This window comes from Muscardinus avellanarius (assembly GCF_963383645.1).
Source record: "Muscardinus avellanarius genome assembly, chromosome: 1".
NCBI classification, from domain to species: Eukaryota; Metazoa; Chordata; class Mammalia; order Rodentia; family Gliridae; genus Muscardinus; species Muscardinus avellanarius.
Window position 1 is genome coordinate 69,744,900 of NC_137786.1, and position 25,631 is coordinate 69,770,530.

Consider the following 25,631-nt stretch of genomic DNA (forward strand, 5'->3'; position numbering starts at 1 on the left):
CTCATGTGAGAACAAGGCTGAAAGTTACCTGTCAATAATAACTGTCATTTTCATTAGAATCAGATTCTGAGCATCTCTGGGGAATTAAAGACTTTGTATCCAAAGACAACCAACCAAGTAATTTAGGCTGTTAGAAGAAATAGCAGTACAACAGCCTAGCAGTTTTAAGAGGCAAATAATAAAACACAATCACCCCAAAACTAATTTTGCCTTATCATTAAGATATAGTTAAAAGGAATAGAATATCTATTCCCATCTTATAAAAAGGTGACAATTTTAATCTCAACCTCTGAAAACTGCTTTCATTCATCTGGCAGTAAGACAAAGCCATGAAGTTCTTGAGTTCATTTTAATTTTTATTACACACCTGATATAGGAACTAGCCAGAAATTGAGATGAGGATTCTCTATACTCTTTAAAAAACCACAGAAAATATATTACCATTTGCTCCCTTTTCTGATACTGGAGTGGCTTTCAGATAATTTGGGATTAGTTTGGAGTGAAGTAAAAAGAAACCACTAGAAGGCAGTTTATAAATAAACACTTATAAAGTTATTTTCACCAGCTATTAGTGAATTTACTGAATAAAATGAACAAGGCTGTATAGTACTCAAAGTGCTGATATTAGTCAGCTATATATTTTGAATATTTATTGATACTGGATGATACCAGTGAAAGTTAAGAGTGATCCCTAGGAATCTTCATGCTTGTTATAGTGTGTTAGGATTCAGTAAGTTTTCAAAGGCTTTGAGAAAAGCACAAGTCCTTGCTTACTGTAGATATTTTCTGTACATCTCGACAGTGGTACAATCATCTCTGCTTCTTATGGAGGTATGTGCTTTTAACAATCTAGGCTTCTTTGGGCATGGAACATAAAGCTTCTGAGTTCCTGAAAATACTGACCTGACTGGCTATTTTCCACTTACATTCTATTGGTATGAATCTCTCTTGGATAAAACATTTTTGTATTCCAAGTGAAAAATAAGATGAGTATGGATATATTTAATCTTGTTTACACATATTAAGGAAGAATTTCATTTTCTTCCTGAAGGACTTTTTATACAATGTTTTCCAAGATCTTATCCACTGCTCTTCTGGAAGGAATTCAAATTTTGACTGAACTGTCACTCTTCTTTTAGGATCCTGGGATTACCTCAATAACTGTTATCTCCTTTTTTTTTTTTTTTTTTTTTTGCAGGTCTGGGGATGGAACCCAGGGGCATTTGACCTCCAAGCTACACCCCTTGCCCTACTTTTAATTCTTTATTTTAAAACAGGGTCTCACTGAGTTGCAAAGAGCCTCACTAGGTAGCTGAGGCTGTCCAGGAACCAAGATCCTCCGGTCTCAGCCTCCCAAATGCTAGGATTACAAGCATGCGCCACCACACCTGGCTCTATTATCACCTTACAATTTGCATATATAACTTTTTTTTCTCTAACCTGCTACTTCCTAAGAAACTTAGTACTTGCCTTTTCTCTTTTCAGTAACAATATACTATATGCATTCTATGGTTTTTCAGAGAAATATAAATATTTTATTTACAAATGGTAAGCCTTTTTCACAAAAAAAGGCAAGAGAGCTGTTCATTTTTGACTCAATATACTTGGAAAAGTTAATCCATTCAAAGCTCTATTTTGTCCTAATGCAAAACTAGATTATCTCATTACTAAAATGAAAACATCTATTACAAATTACATATTGCTATCTTACCCGGCATGAAAGTTATTTGGAGTCTGGTCATGTAAGAGTATTCAGTGTAGTGTCTGGCACAGTAAAATAAGCATTAACAAGATGCTGTTGGACTTGAATCTTAACTTTTTTAAGCCACAGGGCGAATTCTGTAGACTGTGGCCTTTTGATGCACCATCTTTTAAGACTTCCTTGAAAGAAGACAAGCTTCCGCCATTAGCACAGCTGAAGCCAATCAGGGACTAGATATTAGCACAAAACAAATTCTGAAAGAGATGAAACCTAAGATTTGCGAGGCATAGGGAGGCTGGGGGAAGCATCTGAACCTAGCAAGCTGTGGTCTCCAGCATATGTCCTCCTTTCAAGTTCTATGGTAAGTCTATGTTACAGAGGCAGAGCATTTGATGCTTAAGTTGATCTTTAATCCTCTTCTACAGCCCACTCCCTCCTACTCACCACAAAACGCATTATCTGAGTACTTTGTGGGCTTAAAGCCCACACTGCCCTTTGGGCTAAAGAATAGGACTCAGTGCAAACTCTTTGAAAAAAATACTTCATTGGAAAATGCTAATTGCTTTTCTTCGTAGGATCTTGTGTTTTCCCCCCACTTCCCAAAGAGCTTGTGTTTTAAAAGGTCAAATGGTTTGGGTTAGAAATAAGCTGCCTTCTACCCTGTTCAGCATCCATACAGTAAAAAGTTTTGTATGTTACCACAAATTTTTCCAAGGAAATTATTTCTTCCTCTACTTTCCACCTATCTTCTCGGAAATGCCGAATGTCTTAGAACTGATTCTTTAGATTATTCATCTCTTTTCCAAATTAGATTTGTGTTAGCATACCAAAAATAGTTGACAAAGTCAAAGCCCAGTTGGCAGTAGAGCTGGACAACAGATGGTCCCCCAGAAATCAGACTCAGAAAGGTGACTTCTCTGCATGGATATGCTGACAAGACAGTCTTATTTTGGGGACAGTTTGAAAATCCTTGATGTAATGTAAAGCCCAAGAGGCAGTTCAAAATAGAGAGGAATGATTATCATAATGTGATTCTCTGTCCAAAGCTAAATATACTTTTTGTGTGTCTGTGGTCAGGGGGATGGAACCCAGGGACCTTCTACCTCTGAGCTACACCTGCAGACTTATTTTATATTTTCTTTGGAAACAAGGTCTCATAAAGTTGCTGAGAGCCTCTCTAAGCTCCAGAGGTTGGCTGTGAACTTGCAATTTTCCTGTCCTAGCCTCCCAAGTACTGGGATTACAAGTGTGTACCACCACACCCAGCAAAATATACCGTTTTTAGCCAACCACAGATATGTAAAAAATAAAATCAACACAATAGCCAATAAGAGCTCTTGCAAAGACAAAAAACCAGCTTCTGCTAAAAAAGGCAATACAGAGTAAGACTTACTAGATGTCTCCTATAATGCATTCCAAGCAATTTAAAGTGGCCTTTAAAAACTGGTACTTTCCAATTGTATACTTTGTTTCTGTACTAATAGGTACTAACAGATTTAACATAATTTCTAAATAATTTTCTTTAAAAAGAAGACTGCTTTTTTTTTAACCTTTATAAAAACTTTTAATAGCTGAGAAAATTATTATCTATTTAGTAAATACTACCTGTAATGGAAGATTTAAGTTGTTCTTGGCTTTGAAATAATAACTAAATTTCAGTTAAAAAAATGTAAGAAATGTAAACCATAAAGCTATGCTACTGTAAAATAGATTAAGTCTCATTCCCAATATTTCTCTTACCAATACTCTAATTGCTAACTGCTGAAAGCCTTCCTTCACTATCAAAACTCAAAGACACTTATTTCACAGAATGAAGATAAGTGGGTCTGAGATCTGTTCATCACCTTCAAAGTTACATAAGAGATTCCAGCTCAAGATGACAGATAAAACATGAACAAAATATAAAGTGCTGTATTAAAAATAAAACAAAATTCAGTTTAGTTGATGTAATTAAAATAAATGTCTCATTTTGAGTTATTGACACAAGAATAAAAAACACAAACAGAATTATCATTCTATAATTGTCTTATTTTGTTCTTTTCATTTTAACAATACTGTCTTTTTCAGAGTGACAGCTAGCTGGTCAAACGCATGCTCAAGACATGTATCCATCCTTGACTAGAGGCTCCAGAGGCTACTAAGCCAGCTGGCTAGTCTAAATCTTATGTTAAACACAGACATTTCCTAGTACTACGCTTAAACCACAGCTCATTCATCTTCCTCCTTAAAAACTGCACAGACTTCTTTCAAATATTTTAGTAAGCTAAAAAATTTGCTAAGGAGGTACTCTGGTTAATGATCAAACTGGTGTGGCCGGAGAAGCAAGCATTATTAAATATGAATGTAATCCCGACTATCACAAAACTGAACTTTTTTTTCTCAGTTAAAAAAGCTAGTCCGAAAAAGATCTTATTCTATAAAGATTTATCATTTCCAAATCACAGTGAAAGGAACTTGAGTAATTTACCAATTTGTTTTCTACCCTGTGTCTTGGTAGTAGACACAACAGAATGACATTTGCAGAATGTAAAATTGTTGTGATAGTACTGAAGTTGATTGTTATAGACTATTACACTCTTTGCATATTAAATGGTTACATCTTAATTATTTGTGTAGAACATTGGTCCAGTAACATAAAAATAGAAAATACCATCTGGAAATTTATCTCATTCAGTGAAACACTCTCTTTTCATTATTTTCAGCAGATAAGTCCTTTTCACACTGAAATCCGATGGCAATTAAATTCTGGCACTTTTCCAAGCTACTGTGTGAAGAGGATACTGAAGGCCATCACTATACAGCATACTGCAACATAAGGACTTTTTCGTTCACCTGTTGAAAAAAAGATAATTCATGTTGATTAAACAAGTGACTAACATGTATATAAACTTAATACTATGAGATATTCATATATATATATATATATATATATATATATATATATATATGAATCAAGATAAAATTCTTGCCTATGAGGGTCCATACATTGTATGTGTGTGTGTGTGTAAGACAAGGAATTAGATAAAACCTAAAAACATTTCTAATACAGAATGGACTAAACTATACTGATTTACTTCAGAGTGAGTAACTCAGAAAACAGAATAACTCTGCCTTCTTTTCATGTCTTTAGATAATCCTGAAAACAACATTCATGTGCCAGTCTGTTAAGTCCAAATGTTAAAAAATAGCACGCTAAATAATGACTGAGATCCAGTAGAAATGATCTCTAGCAATTGAACAGGAGCCAAATAAAGTTTATTTTCTTCCTATAAAAAGGAAATTTCTACCTATACAAAGAAATGAAATATATAATATTTAGTCTTCTGCATTTTAACAATGGAAGTAAAAAATGCTTAATACAAATGCAGAGAACATATTTTTGAAGCAGAAATTTGTCTAAGTTTAGCATCCTTTGAAATGCTTGAGATGAGAGGATTTCAGAGCTTTTCTAATTTTAGAACATTTTATAAACTTTACTGGTTGAGTATCTCTGATCTGAAAATCTGAAATCTGAAATTTTCTAAGCATTGTGTCTGAATTAAAAAATCTGTACTTTTGGAAGTACAAATTTCAGGGATTTTCAACCTTAGTATGATTATTCTGGGTTAAAAATGCAGAACTTAAAACAAATACTGATGTATGAGTCACTTCACATTTGTGTAAGCAATGCTGATATCTGGAGACTTGATGTGGACCTGAAGTAGGCTTGTGAAATTATCTTATGAACAAATAGAGATCATTTGACAGTAAGTAAACTCAAACTCATATTAAACTTTTCTGTTTTTTTAAATAAATGCATGGCTGTACTAACTCACAAAGCATAAGGCATAAAAAGAAATTATAACTAAAATAATTTTGGGATATATCTGGTGTACTAATTTTAAATAAAATTCTGAAGATCACTTTCATTTTAGGAGTTTTCCTCAATGAGCTCAAGCTATACATCATTATATGTTTGTGTTTGCTCAAAGAGAGTAGTCATAAAAAATATTATGCATGTATACACAAAAAAATACTTAAGTGTTTTCCTGGAAGCGTTTTTATAGTTTCAGACATTTAATGAACTGAGTTAAAGAAAAATTTAAAAAGTGAGAAAAAGTATTTACAATACCATCACCTTAACTGGAATTTTTTTTTTTTTTGGTTGTACTGGGTTTCCTGGAAGCCCTTCTACCTTCGGGCTACACTCCCAGATCTATATTATTTTTGGAAACAGGGTCTCTTAGGCCAGCGCGGCTGGCTTCGAACCTGCGTGATCTTCCTGTCTCCGCCTCCCAAGCATGGGGAATACAAGCGTGTGCCACCATGCCCGGCTAACTAGAATTTTTTAACCTAAAAAGTATGTTGTAGTCATAATTTTAAACAATGTTAAATATTTTTTGAGGTGAAAAACTCAAGTCATCACACAAAACATACATTTCACTCATAAATTTCAGATCGATTTCACAAACAAACACATCATTTACTAGATACTTTAATTGTTTAGGATAGTTTTATAAACACCTAAAGGAAGCAATTAATAATGTCCTAAGTTTCCATCTGCTGCAAATTAATTTTTGAGGATGTTCTTCTCTTCCTTATCCTCCAACTTAAAATGTTATAATTTATACACGAGTTTCATTTTCCTGTTTTTAATTTTCTTAAGAGATTGCCATGTGGTAGAGCTAAACATCTTTGGTTGAACTTGTCTAAGAATGTTACTTCTTGTCTGTTTTAGATCTGTGTAAGTGAATACAAAACAGCTGCTGTAATGGGATGTGTAACATGATAAGATGATCTGGCTTGGCCTTTTCCCATTAAAACTGGATCCTCCTTTGTGGATACACTTGTGTCAAGAAAAGAGGATCATGTGATTAAGAAAGCAACATATCAGCATCAACATGTTCAAAGCCACTTTGCTAAAATAAGAAGCTAATGCTTTCACATAATTGGCAAGAACGAGTAAGTTTAAGCCAAATCATTTAACCTGTCGCGTTCATATATTCAAGAGAGGAAAATAGTACTATTTATACTTAGACATAAAAATAGATTATATTATAGATCATTATGAAAGCTATAAATTTTTTGTTATATATATGTATTTTTGATACTGGGGATTGAACTCAGGAGTGTTCTACTTCTGACCTAGACCCCCAAACCCTATTTTATTTTCAAACAGGGTTTTGTAGTCAGATGTGGTAGCACCTGCCTGTAGTCCCAGTACTTGGGAGGCTGAGACAGGATTGCAAATTCATGGCCATTCCTAGCAACTTAGCAAGGCCCGTAGCAACTTAGTGCAAAATAAAATGGGCCGAGTATGGTGGTGCACCCTTGTAATCCCAGCATTCAGGAGGTGGAGACCGGAGGATCATGGTTCATAGACAGCTCAGTTACTTAGTGAGGCCCTCCCAAATCAGTGAGACCCTCCCAAATCAGTGAGACCCTGTTTCAAAATAATGAATAAAAAACAAATGCCCCTGAGTTCCATCATCAGTACCGGAAAAAAAAAAAAAAAAAAAAAAAAAAAAGGCTGGGGGTAGCTTAGAGAGGTAGAATGTCTTTCTATGCAAGCCCTAGTACCACAATTTAAACAAAACAAGAGTCTTTCTAAATTGCTAAAACTGGCTTTGAACCTGTGATCTACTAACTTAACCTCCCAAGTACTGGGATTGCAGGTGTACATCACCATACCTGCCTTGTAATATCGGAGTCTTACAAACTTCTAGCTGTTATTTTCCTTCCAAGTAATAAGTGTAAACCAAAGGACAACTTGGATTGGGTACTAAGTGGAATTGTATATTCTCTAATTTACTACTAAAATACCTTAATATTTCCTTTATGAGTTAGCAAGTTAAAGCTAAACTGAGATGGAGCTGGGTATGGTGGCTTACGTGTGTAATCCCAGCATTTTGGGAGGCTTAGATAAGAGGATTGCAGTTTGCAGCCAGCCTCAGCTACTTATTAAGGCCCATTTTCAAAATAAAGAATAAAAAAGAATAAAAATTAGGGCTGGGGGTGTAGCTTAGAGGTAGAATGCCCCTGGGTTCCATTCCCTGCACTGAAAAAAAAAAAAGAAAAAAAAAAAAAACAGGGATAAACAGAGATGGAAACAGCCTCTTAATTCCAAACCTACAATTCCATTACTTTTCTCTTTGCAGTTAACTTGAGGTATTCTTACTGCTGTTGCCTGGCAATTTTCTTTCGTTACCTTGTCAGGCTGAAGTGCTTCTGAAATAGTTTGGTTTAAATAGATTTATTTAATGGTAAATAGCTAATTTACCATTAGCTATTAGCATTAACTATGAAGGGTGACATTTTGTCATTATCTTTCTCTTCTTGGTTCCCTTTTAAGTACTTAAGATTTCTTCTGTTATTTCAGGGTTTGCAGCTGTTGTGTCATGACTGTATGCCAGATAAGTATGCACCATAAATCTCTGTAAATCAAGGCCAGGCCTTCTCAACTGTGGCACTACTGACATCTTGGCCTTTTCTAAGGGGCTGCCCTGTGCATCCTAGAAAGTTTAGAGAGATCCCTCACATACACCCACTGTTAGGGAGACCTAACAGCAAATTTGATGATTACAACCTTCTTCAGATATTGCCAAATGTCTCTTGACAAATAACCATTTATTTAGGCTACATCTTAGCTTTTTTTTAACTTAAGGGTCAATAAACTTCTTACAAAAGAAAAATTCTCATGCCCATTTCCACAAGAAAAAATAAAATGACTATCACAGAGGAAGGACAACTTAATGTTAAAAGCACATTATATCTATTTTAAGTCATATTAGAATGAAGGCCTTGAAAGAGATGCTTTTTTGTGAAGTCCTTTATGCTCATATTATCCTTTTCTATAAACCTGAAAGGACAAATACTCTTAAATCTCATCATCCTAGATTTAGAACGGACTTGTGGATAATTTAGTTTTATGCATATAACTTCTACTATTAATAGGCTATTGCCTAACAAAGTAGATCAATGAAAGAAAAACTGTTCTCAAAATTTTAGTTCAATGGATAACTACACATGAATCTTAGAAGATGCTTTAAAAATGTGAAAGGTAAGCCAGGCGTGGTGGCACACGCTTGTAATCCCAGTACTTGGAATACTGGGACAGGAGGATGGCAGGTTCAAGACCAGTCTCAGCTACTTAGTGAGTCCCTCTGCAACTTAGTGAGATACTGGTTTTAAAATAAAGAATAGGCCGGGCATGCACGCTTGTAATCCCCGTGCTTGGGGGGCGGAGACAGGAGGATCGTGCAGGTTTGAAGCCAGCAGTGCTGGTTTAAGAGACCCCGTTTCCAAAAATAAAAAAATATATAAAATAGGGCTGGGAGTGTAGCTCGGAGGTAGAAGGGCTTCCAGGAACCCCAGTACCACCAAATAAAATAAAATAAAGAATAAAAAATAGAAATGTAGCTCAGAGGTAGACTGTCCCTGGGGTTAATCTCCAGTTCCCAACGCCCAAAAAACTAGTACTTTGGTGGCTGAGACAGGAAGATTGCAGGTTTGAGGCCAGTCTTGGCTATTTAGCAAGGCTCTCAGCAACTTATACCTTGTTTCAAAATATAAATAAATAAACAAACAAATAAATAAATAAAATGGGGCTAGGGATGTAGCTCAGAGGTAGAATGCCATTGAGTGCAACTCCCTGCCTATTTGCTTGTCTGTCTGTCTGTCTGTCTGTGTCTGTCACACACACACACACACACACACGCGCGCGTGCACACACACACACACACACACACACACACACGAAGACTGGTTTATACTATAGCAATCTTTAGATATATTACACTGATTCTTCAATAGAAAAAATTTTAAGTATTACAAAAACTTATTTTTCAATCTCCATTTATTTTTATCTTCTAAATTTCCCACATTTTAAAGAGGTGAAAACTTAATGACAGTATTTAACTCTTAAATCCCCATGCGTTTTAAAACTATAGGTTTCAGGTATTCAGATTGTTACTAGATTGGTTAACCAGATTGAATGTCAACATGGAATTTTTTTCTGCATTATGAAAGTCCCCGTCCAAAGTAGTTAAGTATACATTCAATATTAGAGTAAGAGTCCTAAAAATAAAAAAAAGTTTTTTCTTTTTTGGTGGTTTGTAAAAATTTCCAACCAAAGAGAACAAGAAATATTTATTTCCAGCCAAGTGATGTAAGTACAAATGCCTTGAAGTCATTTTTGTGGAATCAGGAATGTTAAATAAAGGTATAATCTACTATTCTCGAAAATACTGATAAACTGTAGCAAAAACCTATAATTCATTTACTCACCAATAATTTGTGATGGGTACATTGTGATGGGTACATTACTATGTGATGGGTACAGTGCCATTTCATATACATATGAGAATGGGATGAGTCTATTATTATCTATATCTAGAAACATACTCAAGATTTGAATGTTAAGTTTTTCATTATATGAGAAATTCATCTTTAGTTACTGAAATTGTACCCAAGATACAGAACAGCTTGCAATAGTACACATCAAACTATACATTTGTTTAATATTTCTTCAAAACTAGGGTGCATGGTGTTTGACATATGAATTACACAGATTATTCAATTGTTTCCCATCTCCCTATTAATAAAACATTTTAAGTATGCACTGAACCTGGTGTCAAATAGCATGAGAAAAGTACTTCGTGAAACGCTACAAACTTTTGCCAAAATGCACATAATTGGGAAGTCTGCTTTTGTAAACTAGACATTTGATTTCAGGAAACATGACAAATAAATTGATCAATAATTTATAGCTGAAGAAATGAAGGGAGATTATAAACACTTACCAATTCTGGCGCACTTCCAAAATATTCCCAATAGTCTATGTAGAAAGAAAAAGACAAATGTGGTTATTGACTACTGGGAAGGGAAATCATTATGTCAATATTTTTCAGAAAATGAATTATATTCTGGCATATTAACCTTTAATGCTTTGCTTCAAATCTAAAATCTGCTTGTTTTGATGCTGAGTCACCATTTATGTGTGATGGTAGGACACAATAGCATATCCACTGGTGGACAGAAACTGCTAAGAACTGGAATGTAAGTGGGATTACAGGTCAAAACCACATAAAATGAGAGCAGCAAAAATCTTCATAAGGCCTTACAGCATTAATGCAGTCAACTTCAAGTACTTTCCCACCTAGAAAAGCAGACAATTGTTACAGTGGTACATGTCTAATCCCAGCTACTCAGGAGGCTGAGCCAGGAGGATTGCAAGTTTGTAGTCAGCCTCCACAAATCAGTATGCCTTTGTCTCAAAATAAAAAGACATAAAAAGGACCAGGGAAGTAGCTCAGTGGTAGTGCACTTGCCTACCATGTGCAAGGCCCTGAGTTCAACTGCTGGTTGTGCAACAAAACAAAACAAAAAAACAAATGGAGAGGGGCAGGAATTTTATATGCCATTTGATTAAGTACTCATTTTTAGAAAATGGTAAATAAACACATGTTCTGGAGAAATCCTGACATGATACTAAAAACTTATTTCTTATAGAATATAGTTCTATATTAAATAGTCTACAATCATAAGGTACAGTGAATAGTATATACTTATCTGTGTAATCTGTGTAATTCAATAAAAAGGAATAAAAAAATAGTGACTGCTTTCATTATAAGAAAAAAATTTCCTAGTTTATGAGATTAAGTATATGATTTCACTAAATATTACATTTAAAACATATATTTCAGAAATAAGAAATAGATTAAAGATATCCCTTTCAGTTCCATGAATAAATATATTATAAATTAAATACAAACAAATGGACACATCATTTATTTTGTATGCATCAAAAGCAAAAGTTAAAAAAAAATCACCAAGGTAGCCATCAGAGAAGAGAGATCAGAAAAAATAAATCAGAAACACTTTTGCTGGTTTGACAAAAGACTAGAATTATAAAAAGTTCTGCACAAATTAAGGTACATCAACATTATTTGAAGCTTACATTAGGAGTGGCTCAACAGAATCACAGTACTTAAATAACAGGGAAATTCATATTATATTTTCTCTCCTTTTTCATTTTTTTGCCCAGAGAAATGGCTGACTAGTGAATTATTATATCTGAATAGTTAAGACTAAAAGAAAATACTGGCTCAATCAAGCCCTATATACCTTCTTCCTACAAAGTGTAACAATTTCCTGATGTCAAAGCAAAATGTCTCTCAGTTCAGATAAAACGTAATAGACAAAACCAGACATTTATTTCAAAGAATGAACATTCTGATAAGTAAAGCAAGTTTACGACAGGAATAAAGGGACAATAGCCAAACACACTCTGAAAGTAACACAAGAAAAAGGCCAGACTGTGCTTAAATTCAGTTCTACTTACTGGTTACCTAACAGTGAGCAAGTTATTTTATCTCTTTAACAGCATAATCACCCTCATAGGACTGTAATGAGAAATGAGTGACATACAGAAAAACTTCAGAATGATTAACATGTGCTATGTTCAATAATACATAGGTTGAAGGCACATGTGACATTAACTTTCAGAAACTACTTAAAACTTACACTTCTTCATAAAAAAGGGAAGACGATAGGTTAGGCATATGGAAAGCTACATATGGTCTTTCTTTCTAAGAACTTATTATCCATAAGACAAAATAATAAAACTACTTTGGTTGAAAAAGAGGGTTGAGGTGCTCAGAAAAGGTTATCTGAAGGTCCTCCATAGGAAGCTTAAGCTCAGAGAACACAGTCTGAAATCATTAGATCAGAGAAGCAAGGTCTTTCCAGGGATAATACTCTAGAAATCACAAAGTACCTCCATGAAGTTGGTATGAAAGCATATTAAAAGCTTTTTAAAACAATAAAGAGCCGGGCGTGGTGGCGCACGCTTGTAATCCCCGCGCTTGGGAGGCAGAGACAGGAGGATAGCGCAGGTTCGAAGCCAGCCACGCGTGCTGGCTTAGGAGACCCTGTTTTCAAATAAAAATGTAAAAATAGGTCTGGGAGTGTAGCCCGGAGGTAGAAGGGCTTCCAGGAACCCCAGTACCACCAAAAAACAAACAAACAAAAAATAATAAAGAATCCTAACTTGGCAATTCAGACACTTATCAGTACCATTTTGGATTTTTCAACCCATTTCTTTACCTAAACATATTTCTATAATATCGTAAACATTATTTACTAAAAAAAATAGCAACTGTAAGTTGAGAGAAACCAATACAATTAATTATATTGCTTAGGTTCTTCGGCTGCATATTGTCTGCTGATGTCAAGTGTAAGAAACTAAGAAAACAAAAAAGAAGCAATATTTTACTGTTGCTTAGATCTTTAAAACATGAAGCAGAAAACATAAAAGTTATTATATAGTAAAGCCATCAAGAATTGTTTAGAAATCTCAACTTAACCATGTTATACATAATAAAAGAAGACTATGAGCTTCATTAAAAAAATGTAATTGTTGTAGAAAGGAATGGTCTTTATTTCTACAGAAAGCATTTTTCATGTATAAATCAAAATAAAATGATGCTTTATAATGTAAAAATAAGCATGCTTTCTTTGAGGATTGTTCATGTAGGAGAAATATACTACTACTCAACCTCTACTGTAAGGCTGGCAGCCCTGAGAGCTCCTTTGTTACTGTAGCATGTTTCGGATGCACTTCTGCCCTCAAAGGAATGAAGGGTAGACACTTCCACATGCAACCTACTTTCTTTTGAAATACAATTCTCCTAACAACAGAAAAGTATAAGTTCTACTATTTTGTGATTATTCGTCAATAACATATTTTATGAAATATTATGTATTACATTAGAATTCAAAAAACTGATTAATGAGAATAAATCCTGAAGAGCAAATATAATGGATATTCAGAGATAAAGGTGTAACAGGGAAGACAATGTCTACAAAAGAGGTGGGGCACAGTCACAATAACTGAGGGGCCACTAACATTTTTTCAACTTCGGTGGATTAATATACTATCTTTTGGGGTTTTTGTGGTACTGGGGGTGGAACTCAGGGGATTCTACCTTCGGGCTATACTCCCAGACCTATTTTATATTTTACTTGGAAACAGGGTCTCACTAAGTTGCTGAGAGCCTCACTAAGCAGCTGAGGTTGGCTTTGAACCTGTGTGATCCTCCTTTCTCAGCCTCCCAAGCACTGGGATTACAAGCGTGCATGACCACGCCTGGCTTATATGCTATCTTCCAATAATTAAATTTCAGATCACATTTCAGGTTATTTTTGAAACTTTTCTGTTAATAAAATATTGTGAATATAAAGTTTTTGGATTTTTGAAAATAATGTTATTATAAACTAAATTACAAACAGAATTATCTAATCACTTTTATGGTAATTTATATTCGATGACTATAAGAATTAGTTTGTGTGATTAGACATGTTTAGTAACATACCCAGTTTTATTTCTGTCCAGGAGGCTGGGTGCCAAGGATCGGATATAAGCACAGGTACATATAAGCAGCAAGATTACAGTCAACAGACTCTGAAAATTGAAAATGGCAGACTAAAAAGAGAAAAAAAAAAAACAATTAATATCACAAGAAAAACTGCCTAGGTAAAACATGCCACACAATTCCACACTAAGAATCATGCTTTTATTTCTTCAAGAAGGCAAACAGAATGACATGTAGGACAACACAACACTTAAAACCAGAATCACGAGGTGCTCTATGGTGTACTTTTCTCTCTATTATTTGAGCTAACATATGCAGAAGGTACAACGAAAATTAGGTTTAAGAATTTGGAAGATGTCATGAATTCAAAATAGTGAACAAAAGCTGGATCAATATGTGATTAACACAGATGTTCTGAGGGCCTAGACTACAAAACACAACACTACAATCTCCATCTTCTACCAGTAGCTAGCTATATGACGAGTGCAATCACTGGCCTATACCTGTGTTTTCAATCTATAAAGCTGGGTGGAAAAAAGATTAAATTCTGACTAAAGTTTTTCAATTTTGAACTTTTTCTATGATAAATGTGTTTTAAATTTAAGTGCTCATGCTCTATGCCCCGAAAAATACTAGGCTATCAGATACTGGTGAAAAAATAAGAACCTGTTTTTCTTTTTCACTGCTGATGCTTTAAAAGTCATTCATTACTTAATAGTTCACTTCTTATTGACACTTCACAAAATAAGAAATACAAATGCTCAGTAATACATGAAAATATGTTCAACATAATTAACAACCAGGGAGATGCAAATCAAAACTCTACTGAGATTCTACCCAACCCAATTAGAATGGCAATCACCAAGAAGTCAAACAATAAATGCTGGCAAGGATGTAAGGAAATAGGGAGTCTTCTACACTGTTGGTGGGATTACAAATTAGTATAGCCACCATGGAGATCAACGTGGAGATTCCTGAGAAACTGAGAATGGAGACATCATATCCAATTGTATTATTCTGGGTATCTTTCCAAATGGAAGGAATTCAGAGTAGTATAGCAATATATGCATATACATGTTTATAGCAGCACAATTCACAGCAGCCAAATTGTGGAACTAACCTAGATGTCCCTGGCAACAGATGAATCAATTACAAAATTATGGGATATATAAATAATGAAATTCTGGAGCTGGGCGTGGTGGTGCACGTTTGTAATCCCAGCGCTTGAGAGGCTGAGACAGGAGGATCGTACGGGTTTGAAGCCAGCCTCAGCTACTGAGTGAAGCTCTCAGCAACTTAGTGAGACCCTGTTTACAAATAAAGTATAAAATAAGTCTTGGAGTATAGCCCAGAGGTAGAAAAGCCCCTGGGTTCTACCCTCAGTAACACACACACACACACACACACACACACACACACACACACACACGCACACACACTTTTACTAAGGAAAAAATAAGAAAATTAAAATTATGTTATCTTCAGGAAAATGGATAGACTTGGAGAATATTATATTAAGTGAGGTTTGCAGTCATATGCAGAAGCTAGGGAGTAACTGGGATACTTGAGGAGTTCAGAAAATGGAGAAGAAACTCCAGGGGAGTGAGGGAAGTGGTCAGGGGGAGGGAGGTAGAGAGGAAGGATCAATTACATTATGTATATATGTGAGAACAAAATGTCAATCTTAATATCATGTATGGGGGAAAGGGAGTGGGGAGGGAGCCATGGAAAAGATCACCAAGTGCTGTGTGCACGCTTTTACTATTATTAACTACATTATGATGCGAGCCTACAATGCCACCCATATGGTATAAAAAAGTTAACAGAGGGATCACATGAAATTGTAAGTTTCCATAATCAAGCATAGGAACCATAGGTTTCTAGTCAAAGTAAAACAGGTAGGCTTACTCTTCAAAATCTTTTCCAGGAAGTCTCCTAGAATCCATCTGCTTCTCCTCTCCAATTTTATATAGAACTCTTTTCTATTCCCATAGCAAACTGACACTTTTATTATAATGGTCATCACTGAAGGGTGGACACTGTCATCAGATTTTAAATTTCTAGCAGCTGAATATGCACCTGATACCGTAGAAGCCCAAACAAAAAAATTTCAAATAAATAAAACTTTAAGAAAAGTGTAGGAATTACTATCAGGTTCTGATATTGGAAGGTAAAACTGTAAAACTAACTTATACATTTAAAGTGGATTAATAAATTATTTTTTTAAACAGACAATTGTGAGGTTTATATGGAAATATAAGCAGGAACATCCAGGATAATCTTAAGAAAAGAAGTAAGTATTTAAGTACTGTAGAAAAAAATAATAACCAGTTACATATTTTTATTATGTATAAACTACTGAAAATCTGAAATGATCATGGATGTTACTTACCATTATTCTTAATGACAAAAAAAATGTACAGGTACACACTAAGTGGTGGAAAAAACAGGATGCACGATTTCATGACCAGCACATTTTTATCTATGTAAACCTTTTATGCAAAAGTAGAATGTAGTGATTATCTCTTGATATGTTTTTATGTAATTCTCTAAGTATTACTTTTAAGTTCTAACAAAGAAACAAAATGATTTATAATTATAATTTTATTACTTTTTCTATGCAAATAGCTTCATGGACATAGCAAAGGTAAAGTTTAAGATGGCTTGCTTTTTAATTAAATTGGGTATTCATTTTGCATTTACAAAAGTGACAACTACTCATCGCTTCTAGATAGAAAATAGAATATCTCACAATGCTTATGTTTCAAAGATCATATTTTGAACATGTATGTTAACATATTAATATAGTATTAGAGAGCAACATCATAAAATAAAGTATATGGCAAGATTCTTTCCCTCCAGGAGTTTATAGCCAATAAGAAGATAATTCAGTGCTTGCTTTTGCACTATTTATCATTATTTGTAGTAGACATTATTATTTTTACATTAGAGTTGAGACTGAAGCACAAAGAAATTACAAATAAGCTAGAAAAGGACGTGTACTTTCAAAACTAAATAGTAACACATTGTAGCATGTGCAAGTGATAGCTTGAGCTATGGGGAAAGTGTTTTCATAAGGAAAAGCTACAGAGTCAGTTGTAGAAGGAACAATTTAGATGGATGAAGAATAAAACCAGGCCCCAGAAGAGACAGAAACAAAGGGAAAATAAACTCCCTGAATAAGGAACTTGTATGTTCAGGAAATAATGAGCAGACCTATTGCATTAAATATAACAAAAGAGTTCAGCAGTAGTTGGAAAAGAAATTTTCAAAGTGCTCTTATAAATTAATGGAATAGCTAAACTCATGGATTTGTCACATATTCTTTTTCTTGCCCTAAATGCCTTTTAAATAATATGATGCCCAACACTGAATTCTCAGTATGTCTGTGGTGGAAGAGAGGTGGGAATGATGACAAAATGCTGTGTATATGGAGGTTCATCTTATCCTTTTTAAACTTTTGTTATATTTCAATTTTATTCAGAACTAAACATAAAAGATACCTAAATGTGTGGCTATTATTAGAGTGCATGTATATGTGTATTTGAAATAATTTACCAATAAAAACCATTTATAAGTAATACAAAATATATGATACAAGCTGGGTATGGTGGCATATGACTATAATCCAATACTTGGGAGGCTGAAACAGAAGGATCACAGGTTTGTGGCTAGCCTCAGCAACTTAGCTGAGATGCTGTTTCAAAAAAAAAAAAAAAGTGAGACTATAAAACACCAATAAAAAATAAAAGAAGTCAGGGTTATAGCTTAGAGGTAGAATGTCCTTGTGTTCACTCCCCAGCAGCCCCCCGTCACCGCAATTTAAACACCTAATATTAGATGGTAAGGTCTTCTAGACATACTTAGACTCTGGTAAAAAGACTTTCTGTAAGTTATAGATATTAGCCTGTTACCTATAGCATTTCTGTTAATGCTTAGCATCTGTTTTCTACAGATAGAAAATGGCAGTCTCAGGGTTAAAGAAAACAGATGTCTTTGTTCAGTAGAAAAAATACTAGGATTTTCAATATGAAAGTGTTATTAAAGGGAAGCAAGGAATCTAAGAAAATAAGTATCTATGATCACAAAATGAAGAAAATAAGGAAAATGATAATGAAAACAAAATTTACTGAGTTTAATAAATCATGATTATCTTTTTCCAAAGTACTGTTTTTGAAATATGCCACCTATTCTAGCCTAATTGGCGAGCAGACTCATTCTTCCAGCCTCAAGAATCGTGCTCTATGAAACATCCCTGTCCCCACTCTACAAACCAAGCCAAGCTGGGACTGCTGTATGTCTTCATATTATACATACACCTTCCTATGACAACACCTCTTAAACTGTACTATAATTGTCTTCTCTATTTTATTGAGTATTATCATTTCTATGACTATTAAGTGAAAGAGTATATAGTTGTCAATGAGAAATGAATGAGCAATAATATTTTAAAGAATTCAGGAACATACTTAGATTCCTAAGAATGAGCATAAAAAAACCCCAAAATCTCTATGTAGACCAGACTTCTGAGTACATCATTTTATTGATTATTCAAAAGAAATCTCCACATACTGCTGTACTTTTATATTTACTTGCCAAAGATATTTTGGAAAGCCAAGCAGGAAGAAACAAATTTCCTTATGCTTACGTGAAAGACCTAGGCTGCAGGGTATAAAGGAAGATCTGAGGTAATTTCTACCTAAGTATCCTCATCTTCTATTTCCATCTGGAATTCAGATGTTCTATCAACTGGCCAGCCTTGAAGATGCTCACATATTGGAAGTCTATCTTTTGATTCATAATTCATAAGACATACTCTCTTTAAAGAGGTATATGTGACTAAATAGGAAAGAGAATACAATTTGATATATAAAAACAAGCTGTCTTGTATCTCATAACTTCTTAGTTCCAATTTATACTAAAGTTTGTTGCTAACTAAATTTATTAAACTAGATACTAGGCTCTTTTCCTTTACACCTCTCATATATTGTCACAGGGTGTGCTGCCTCTCTCTGAGGCTGCTCATCAACCAACTCAAAACTAGTGTGAAAAAGGTAATGTATATTTAGAGGCCAACCCTGGTCATATCATCTGGCAAACCTGTAAGTATCATTTGATTTTATATTTTAAATAGATTTTTCTCTCATATTGGCACTGTATTTCAGGATTTATTTAATAAATGAATGGAAATATAGGTAATAACATTTTTACAGTATTCTCATAGCTACTCGTTAAAGCTCCAAATAGTGAAGGCAGATGTTGGAGAACCACCTTCAGATCCCTCTGCAAATTTGCATTAATCTTGGTTTGGGTTTCCCTAAAGAAATAAATGCTTATTTTTCCGTTGGTGAGCAAAATAAGTGGACTTTGAAAAGGAATTCTCCAGGGAAAGCAGATATTTCTGTACAGTTTTCTTGTTTCCTAAACGTCCTCAAGAAATAACCGAGGGACAGCATTTTATAACCAAGGATATTAATGTTTCATAGATTTGTCTTAGCACAAATGTATACTGTTCTTGACTAAAAATGTATTAATAGGTTCTGTGTTTTTTAAACAAGAATACTACTTTATGTATTTGTTTTCTAAAACTTAAACAGTTTGCCATCCGTACAGAGAAATCTTTATTCCTTCTAGTAGCCTAGGACAGTCTTATGGCTAAGGGCGATGGACTCTAGAGTAGTTCTGCATTCTGGGTAAACTCTTCAAAGCTGTAAGACCTAGGCCATGTTTACTTTATGCCTTATTTTCTTATCTGTTATAGTTATTTTACTAATCCTCAATGATAGGCAATTTGTTTCTTATTTTCGCTTATAAATAGTGTGCAGTAATCAAATTATTCTTGTACCAGTGCAGATACTTTAGAGTATGCTGGGGAGAAGTAGAGTATTAGAAATCCTGGATCAAAAAAACAAATATTTTGCATTAAGAAAGAACCCATAACCTATAGTCTATAAATATTGCTAATGAATTTATAGGAGCTTTTGTGACAGAATTTAGATAGCTGACATACTCTTTAATGATTTGTGGTAGATGCTGAAAATAAAATTTTCCTCCCTAGTAAAATACTAGTTTCCTATTCTATGCAAGCTAACACAACTTAGTGGCTTAAAACAACAAAAACTTATTATAGTTCTAGGAATTAGAAATATAAACAGGTTTGGTCGTTCTTCCAAAGGTGCTAGGAAGAAGCTGTCTCCTTGCTTTCTCCAGCTTCTAGAGACCATGTGAATTCTTTGACTCGGGGCCCCACGTTACGCTGATCTTGCTAGGCACAATTTCTGTGACTATAACCCTACAGCCTCCCTCTCATAAAGGTACACTATCACTATCTTCTTTCCCATAACTCAAGATAATCTTCCCATATCAAAATTCTTTTTTTTTTTTTTTTTGTGGTACTGGGGTTCCTGCAAGCCCTTCTATCTCCGGGATACACTCCAGACCTATTTTATATTTTTTATTTGGAAACAGGGTCTCTTAAGCCAGCAAGGCTGGCTCCGAACCAGCGTGATCCTCCTGTCTCCACCTCCCAAGCACGGGGATTACAAGCGTGCACCACCACACCCAGCATCAAAATTCTTAAATCATATATGCAAAAAATCCCAAATAGGCTTGGGATGAGAACATTCCATCTATCACATCTATAAACATGTACTTTTTTTTTTTTTTTAAACAAAGAGGCACCTAATCACATTCCCTTGAAACCAGACTGCTTGTGGTACCTTTTGGAATATAATTCCAAATATAATCAGAAGATTAACTCTTAGGGCTGAGAAATGAAGCAGCTGGGACTTGACCTTAGATCGTTACTCTCAAGAGTTGTGCTCATTCTTCTAAAGATGACACTGGAGGCACCAAGACTATTTTTTTTCCAAGGTCCTTCTATTATTCCTCTGTACTACAGACCTATCCTACTGTTCATAACGAATCAGAGCTTCCTCTATTCTTGAAATACCTAGTGCTATTACACTGAGTTAATTTATTCCAACCAGAAGGAAATAAACTTGATGAGTCAATTAATTACTTTATGCCATCATTCTGAACTAAATCACAATTACTTACATCTTTTGAAATATTGGTAATAGTTCACAGACTTTCACTTGGTGACAACTATAGTAAGCGCAAAAATTTATCAATATATAGAGGTTAATTAAGGCAAAGCATACTCTTTTGAATATGAAATTACTTGTAGTGCTGACAGGCCTTATTCTTTGTTTGGAAAGTTAGGAATATGAGAATCAATTCTATCATATTTTATTTATTAAAATATAATTTATTTCCAGAATCATTTTCCCTATTAAAACTATAATCACTGAGTTTGTATAAAATTCATTTTGTTTAAAATTCAATACAGAAACATTTTTGATATATAAATTAAATACTAATTAAAAACATAATATTTTTCAACAAAAGTTTGAATTAGAAATCTTAAAAAGGAAGCAGCAAAAACATTAGAAATGAGGGTAGGGGGAGAGTTAAGCAATAAAAGGTGTGTGCAAGAATACACTCAACTGTGAGAGATGAAGAAATGGACACACACATGTGCTTTGCCTAGAGAATGCTCAATGATTGGCTATTAGCTATGTTTAATTTACAGGAAGGACTTTCATTGACTCTATAGTATTTTCATTAGCATTAGAACACTTTGGCTCCATGTAAGTTATGTATTTTTTAAAATTATCAGAACAAATTGTTGACCAATTTATTGAATAAGGGCCTTCTTTGGGCATAACTGTCTTAGAGCTTCAAATGTTGACTGCCTTCTACGTTGGAAATAAATTTTTACTGACATATTCATTATTCCAGTTTAAATCAAGTTCACTTTAATAGAAAACTGAATATTAAAGACAGAATTTTAAAACTGCTATCTTTCACATGAAACTAGTTAATTCATCTCTAGGGGTGGAGAAAAATACAGAAATGACACTCCTGACCTAATTATGATAAAAATTATACAGAAGAAAGTGGGTCAACATTTTATCACTTACAAATCTAGGTCAGGTCAGCATTTTTCAACTAGCTTCTACTTGTAAATTCATATGTACCACTCAAGTCTCTGAATATGGAAGTGCAGGGACAAATGTTAGCTTGAAAATTAATGTACACACATACCATTTGCTCAAGATAAGTTACCATAAACACAACCTACCTCTTTAGCACTGGTGGCTAGTAAACATGGGAAATACTTTATAAATTTGTTCCTGGATAAATAAATATTTCTACTCACCAGTTTCATTTGTAAAAACAAGCTTAGGTTAATGATCATTTAATTTCACTACTCCTGTTTCAAAAATGTATAATCTTCCCTATACTTTCCACTTAAGAACTTCCATGTTTACAAGTAAAGCTATGTAAATGCAAGGTGACTCTGTTTTCCGCTGGCAACACTGAGTCATTTGTAGTTATTGTTACCTCGCTGTCAAAGTATCTACAATGAATTTGCTGATTTTACTGCTGTTTGGGAGCTAATTGATGTACCCCTCAGATTTAAATGTAAAGCAACAAGAATGTCAAAAAGTATTAAGAGAAAGCATATGTAAAACTATGACGAATAGTAGAGAGAAAAAATGAATAAATGCTTCCTATGAGTCTTGATAAAATAAATGATTTGTCAAGAGGACAAAGGACAATGGCTTGGCATCCCAAAGGACAAAGAGCAAATCCTGCTAAGAAAGAGCACTTTGACCATGCAATCAGGAAAAGACAAAGACTGATAAAATAGAAAAGTTTTCAAATACTGCAACCAAGACATGGTATATAACCTGGTTGATCAATAGAATCATTTGGAGTTTTAAAAAACAATCAATTCCCGTGCCCCACCCCCCCAATGTTCTTGGCTGGTCTTGAATCTAGTTTCTCAAACTCCTTGAAAGTTTTTACTTGCAAACAGTTACAATCACTTTGCTAACAGATCAACATCTCTATTAGTTTCCTACTAGTCTAATGAAGTGGCTCTCAGAGAGGTTCATGAACTTTTTCATGTGTTCTTGAGGTCAAAATGATTTTTACAATACTAAGTAGACATTTGCCTTTCTACTGTAATGCTATTTTCTCTAAGGATGGAAATGGAAGGCAACAAATTATTACCTTAACCCCCCCCCCCATTGCCACCCTATTCAAACCCTGCTTTTCTTCTTAAATCTCCTATGAAATTAAAGGTATTATTTCATAGTAGAAAGGGCACAGAATTTAGTGACAGAAGGTGTTAAGTTTAAATCTCTGCTTCATTATTTACAAGTGACATGAGCCTGGTCAAAGACACACATTTTCATTTGCTTTTCTATCTGAATGTTAAAAAAAATTCCAACAGCTTAAGGGAAGATTCAGCAAATATTGTCTGTCCAAATTTCTCTGATATAACCAGTCATTTCTGTAATCTTCTGGAGCTAATCCAGACCTATAAAAATACCTACAGTTGGCCCTTTTCTTTTTCTTTTTGGTGGTACTGGGGTTCCTGGAAGCCCTTCTATCTCCAGGCTACACTCCCAGACTATATATATATTTGGAAACAGGGTCTCTTAAGCCAGTGTGGCTGGCTCCGAACGAGCGCGATCCTGCTGTCTCCCAAGCGCGGGGATTACAAGCATTCGCCATCACGCCTGGCCAGTTAGCCCTTTTCACCTGTAGGTTCCATTTCCATGGATTCAACCAAGAATAGACTTATATGTGACATTTTCCTTGTTATTATCCCCTAGACAATACGGTATAGCCACTTACAGAGCATTTATACTGTATTAGGTATTACAGATAACATGAGATGATTCAAAGTACATGGGAGAGCCGGGTGTGGTGGCGCACGCTTGTATTCCCAGCATTTGGGAGGTTGAGATCAGAGGATCATAGTTGGCGGACAGCCTCAGCTACTTAGCGAGGCCCTTTGCAACTCAGTGAGACCCTGTTTCAAAAATAAAAAAAGACTAAAAAACAGGGCTGGGCTGGGGCTGTAGCTTGGAGGTACAATGCCTCTGGGTTCCATCCCCAGTATGGGGGGGGGGGGGAGTACATGGGAAGATGTGTGTAGATTGTTAAGCAAACACCACCCCATATTACATACGGGAGGTTAGCATTTGAAATTTAGGTACACTTGGAAGGGATGGTCCAAGAATCAATTCCCCAGATAATATGAGACAACTATGTTTGAGAGCAACAAATCACTAGGCTCTTTTTATCCACAGTGTTGTCATAGTTCTATGAACAACACCAAGACTTTGGCACTTCCAGTTTTCTAGTGTGGGGAGGCGGTCATGGTTGCCTTTGTCACTATAATGATACACATGCACTTTTCCCCTAGAAATATACTCATAAACACTGCATTTGGCACACCGGCTTCATAAATTCATCATGAGAGCCTTGTGTAAGGCTGATGACTTTTCAAAGTTCAAAGGTAAACCGCCTTCATTCACAGCTTCATTATTACTATCAACTGTAACATTCGTCCCCTGGCTGTGCTGGCTTTACTTCCTTTCTTAGCCTGGAATTTTTGCCAATTTGGGGATTACTGTTCAGGCTTTTCTGTGAGGCCTAAACTATCAAAGGGATCTACAACACTACAAAATAAAACATATGCATGAAGACCTAATGCGTGGAGGATGGCAGGCACGAGGCTAAACATCATTATGCAAAGTACAATAAGCTTCCAGGAGAAATTAACCTTTGCGGAGAACGCCAACCACTGAAGCCTACAGTTTGAAAAGTAGCCTCTTCAGGATTTAGAGAACGATGTAGAAAGAGCCCGAAAAGCCATTGATTCAACAGGTGAAGGTTGAAGATGGGAGTATGGTATTAAAACAACAAACACAAAACAACTTGGGTCAAGCAGGTAGGGAACGACAGGGAAACACCATAAATAAATAAGGCAGACACTCGAGAAGCTCTATGTCTCAAAGGCTCAAGGCCCATAGATAATCCGAAGTAACAAGCGCGTTATGCCAAACTGGCGCATTTCTCCTCCACAAGGCGGGGGAGGGGCCGGACTCCGCGACCCCGGGGTCTTCCCAGGGCTGTCGGCCCGGGTCCTCGGTTCTCTCTGGCTAGGCATGTGGGGGGGGGGCACATGATTCCATGGCCAGTGCCGCTTCTGAGCCTCGGGAGAATCTAGGCAGTGCCCAGGCTCCTCGGCCCGCGCACCCCGCGGCCGCGCACCTCTCCAGCCCCAACCCCAACCCCAGCCTCGGCGCCAGCCCACAGCCACTTCCCGAAGCTCCGCCGGGGCCGAGCAGCCCCAATTCTTACCATAGTGAGGCCAGCGATGCTCCAGCCACATCACCCTTCCGGGCCCAGGGCGGAAGAGGCGTGCACTCCCCGCCTGTCCTTCTCGCGCTGTCCCGCGGTCCGGTTGGGCCCGTCACGGCGCCGCCAACGCGGACGGGAGATCCGGATGCTGGGATTGGTTCCTGTCTACCGGAAAGGGCGGGGTTTATGTTAGTCCCGAGGTTCAGCGGAAGTAGCTGTCACTCCCATTGGCGGGCGTTTATCTGGGAACCGGCGTTTTGCCGGAGACCGGAAGTGGAGTCACTGAGAGGTAGGGTCCGGAAGTGGCCGCGGCCTCTCTAAGTAATAAGTAATTGGCGTTTCGGTTG

General features: G+C 35.7%; 1 protein-coding gene across 1 annotated transcript; it reads right to left on the reverse strand.

The window, feature by feature from the left end:
- Positions 1-4,463: 4,463 nt before the first annotated feature.
- TMEM167A (transmembrane protein 167A) lies at positions 4,464-25,090 on the reverse strand (the record flags this gene model as incomplete). The annotated part of the gene is made up of 5 exons (XM_080706664.1): positions 4,464-4,534; positions 10,483-10,517; positions 14,056-14,165; positions 21,147-21,162; positions 24,987-25,090. The coding sequence occupies 5 exons, from the start codon at positions 25,088-25,090 to the stop codon at positions 4,464-4,466; spliced, it is 336 nt and encodes a 111-aa protein (XP_080562790.1).
- Between the last annotated feature and the right edge of the window lie 541 nt (positions 25,091-25,631).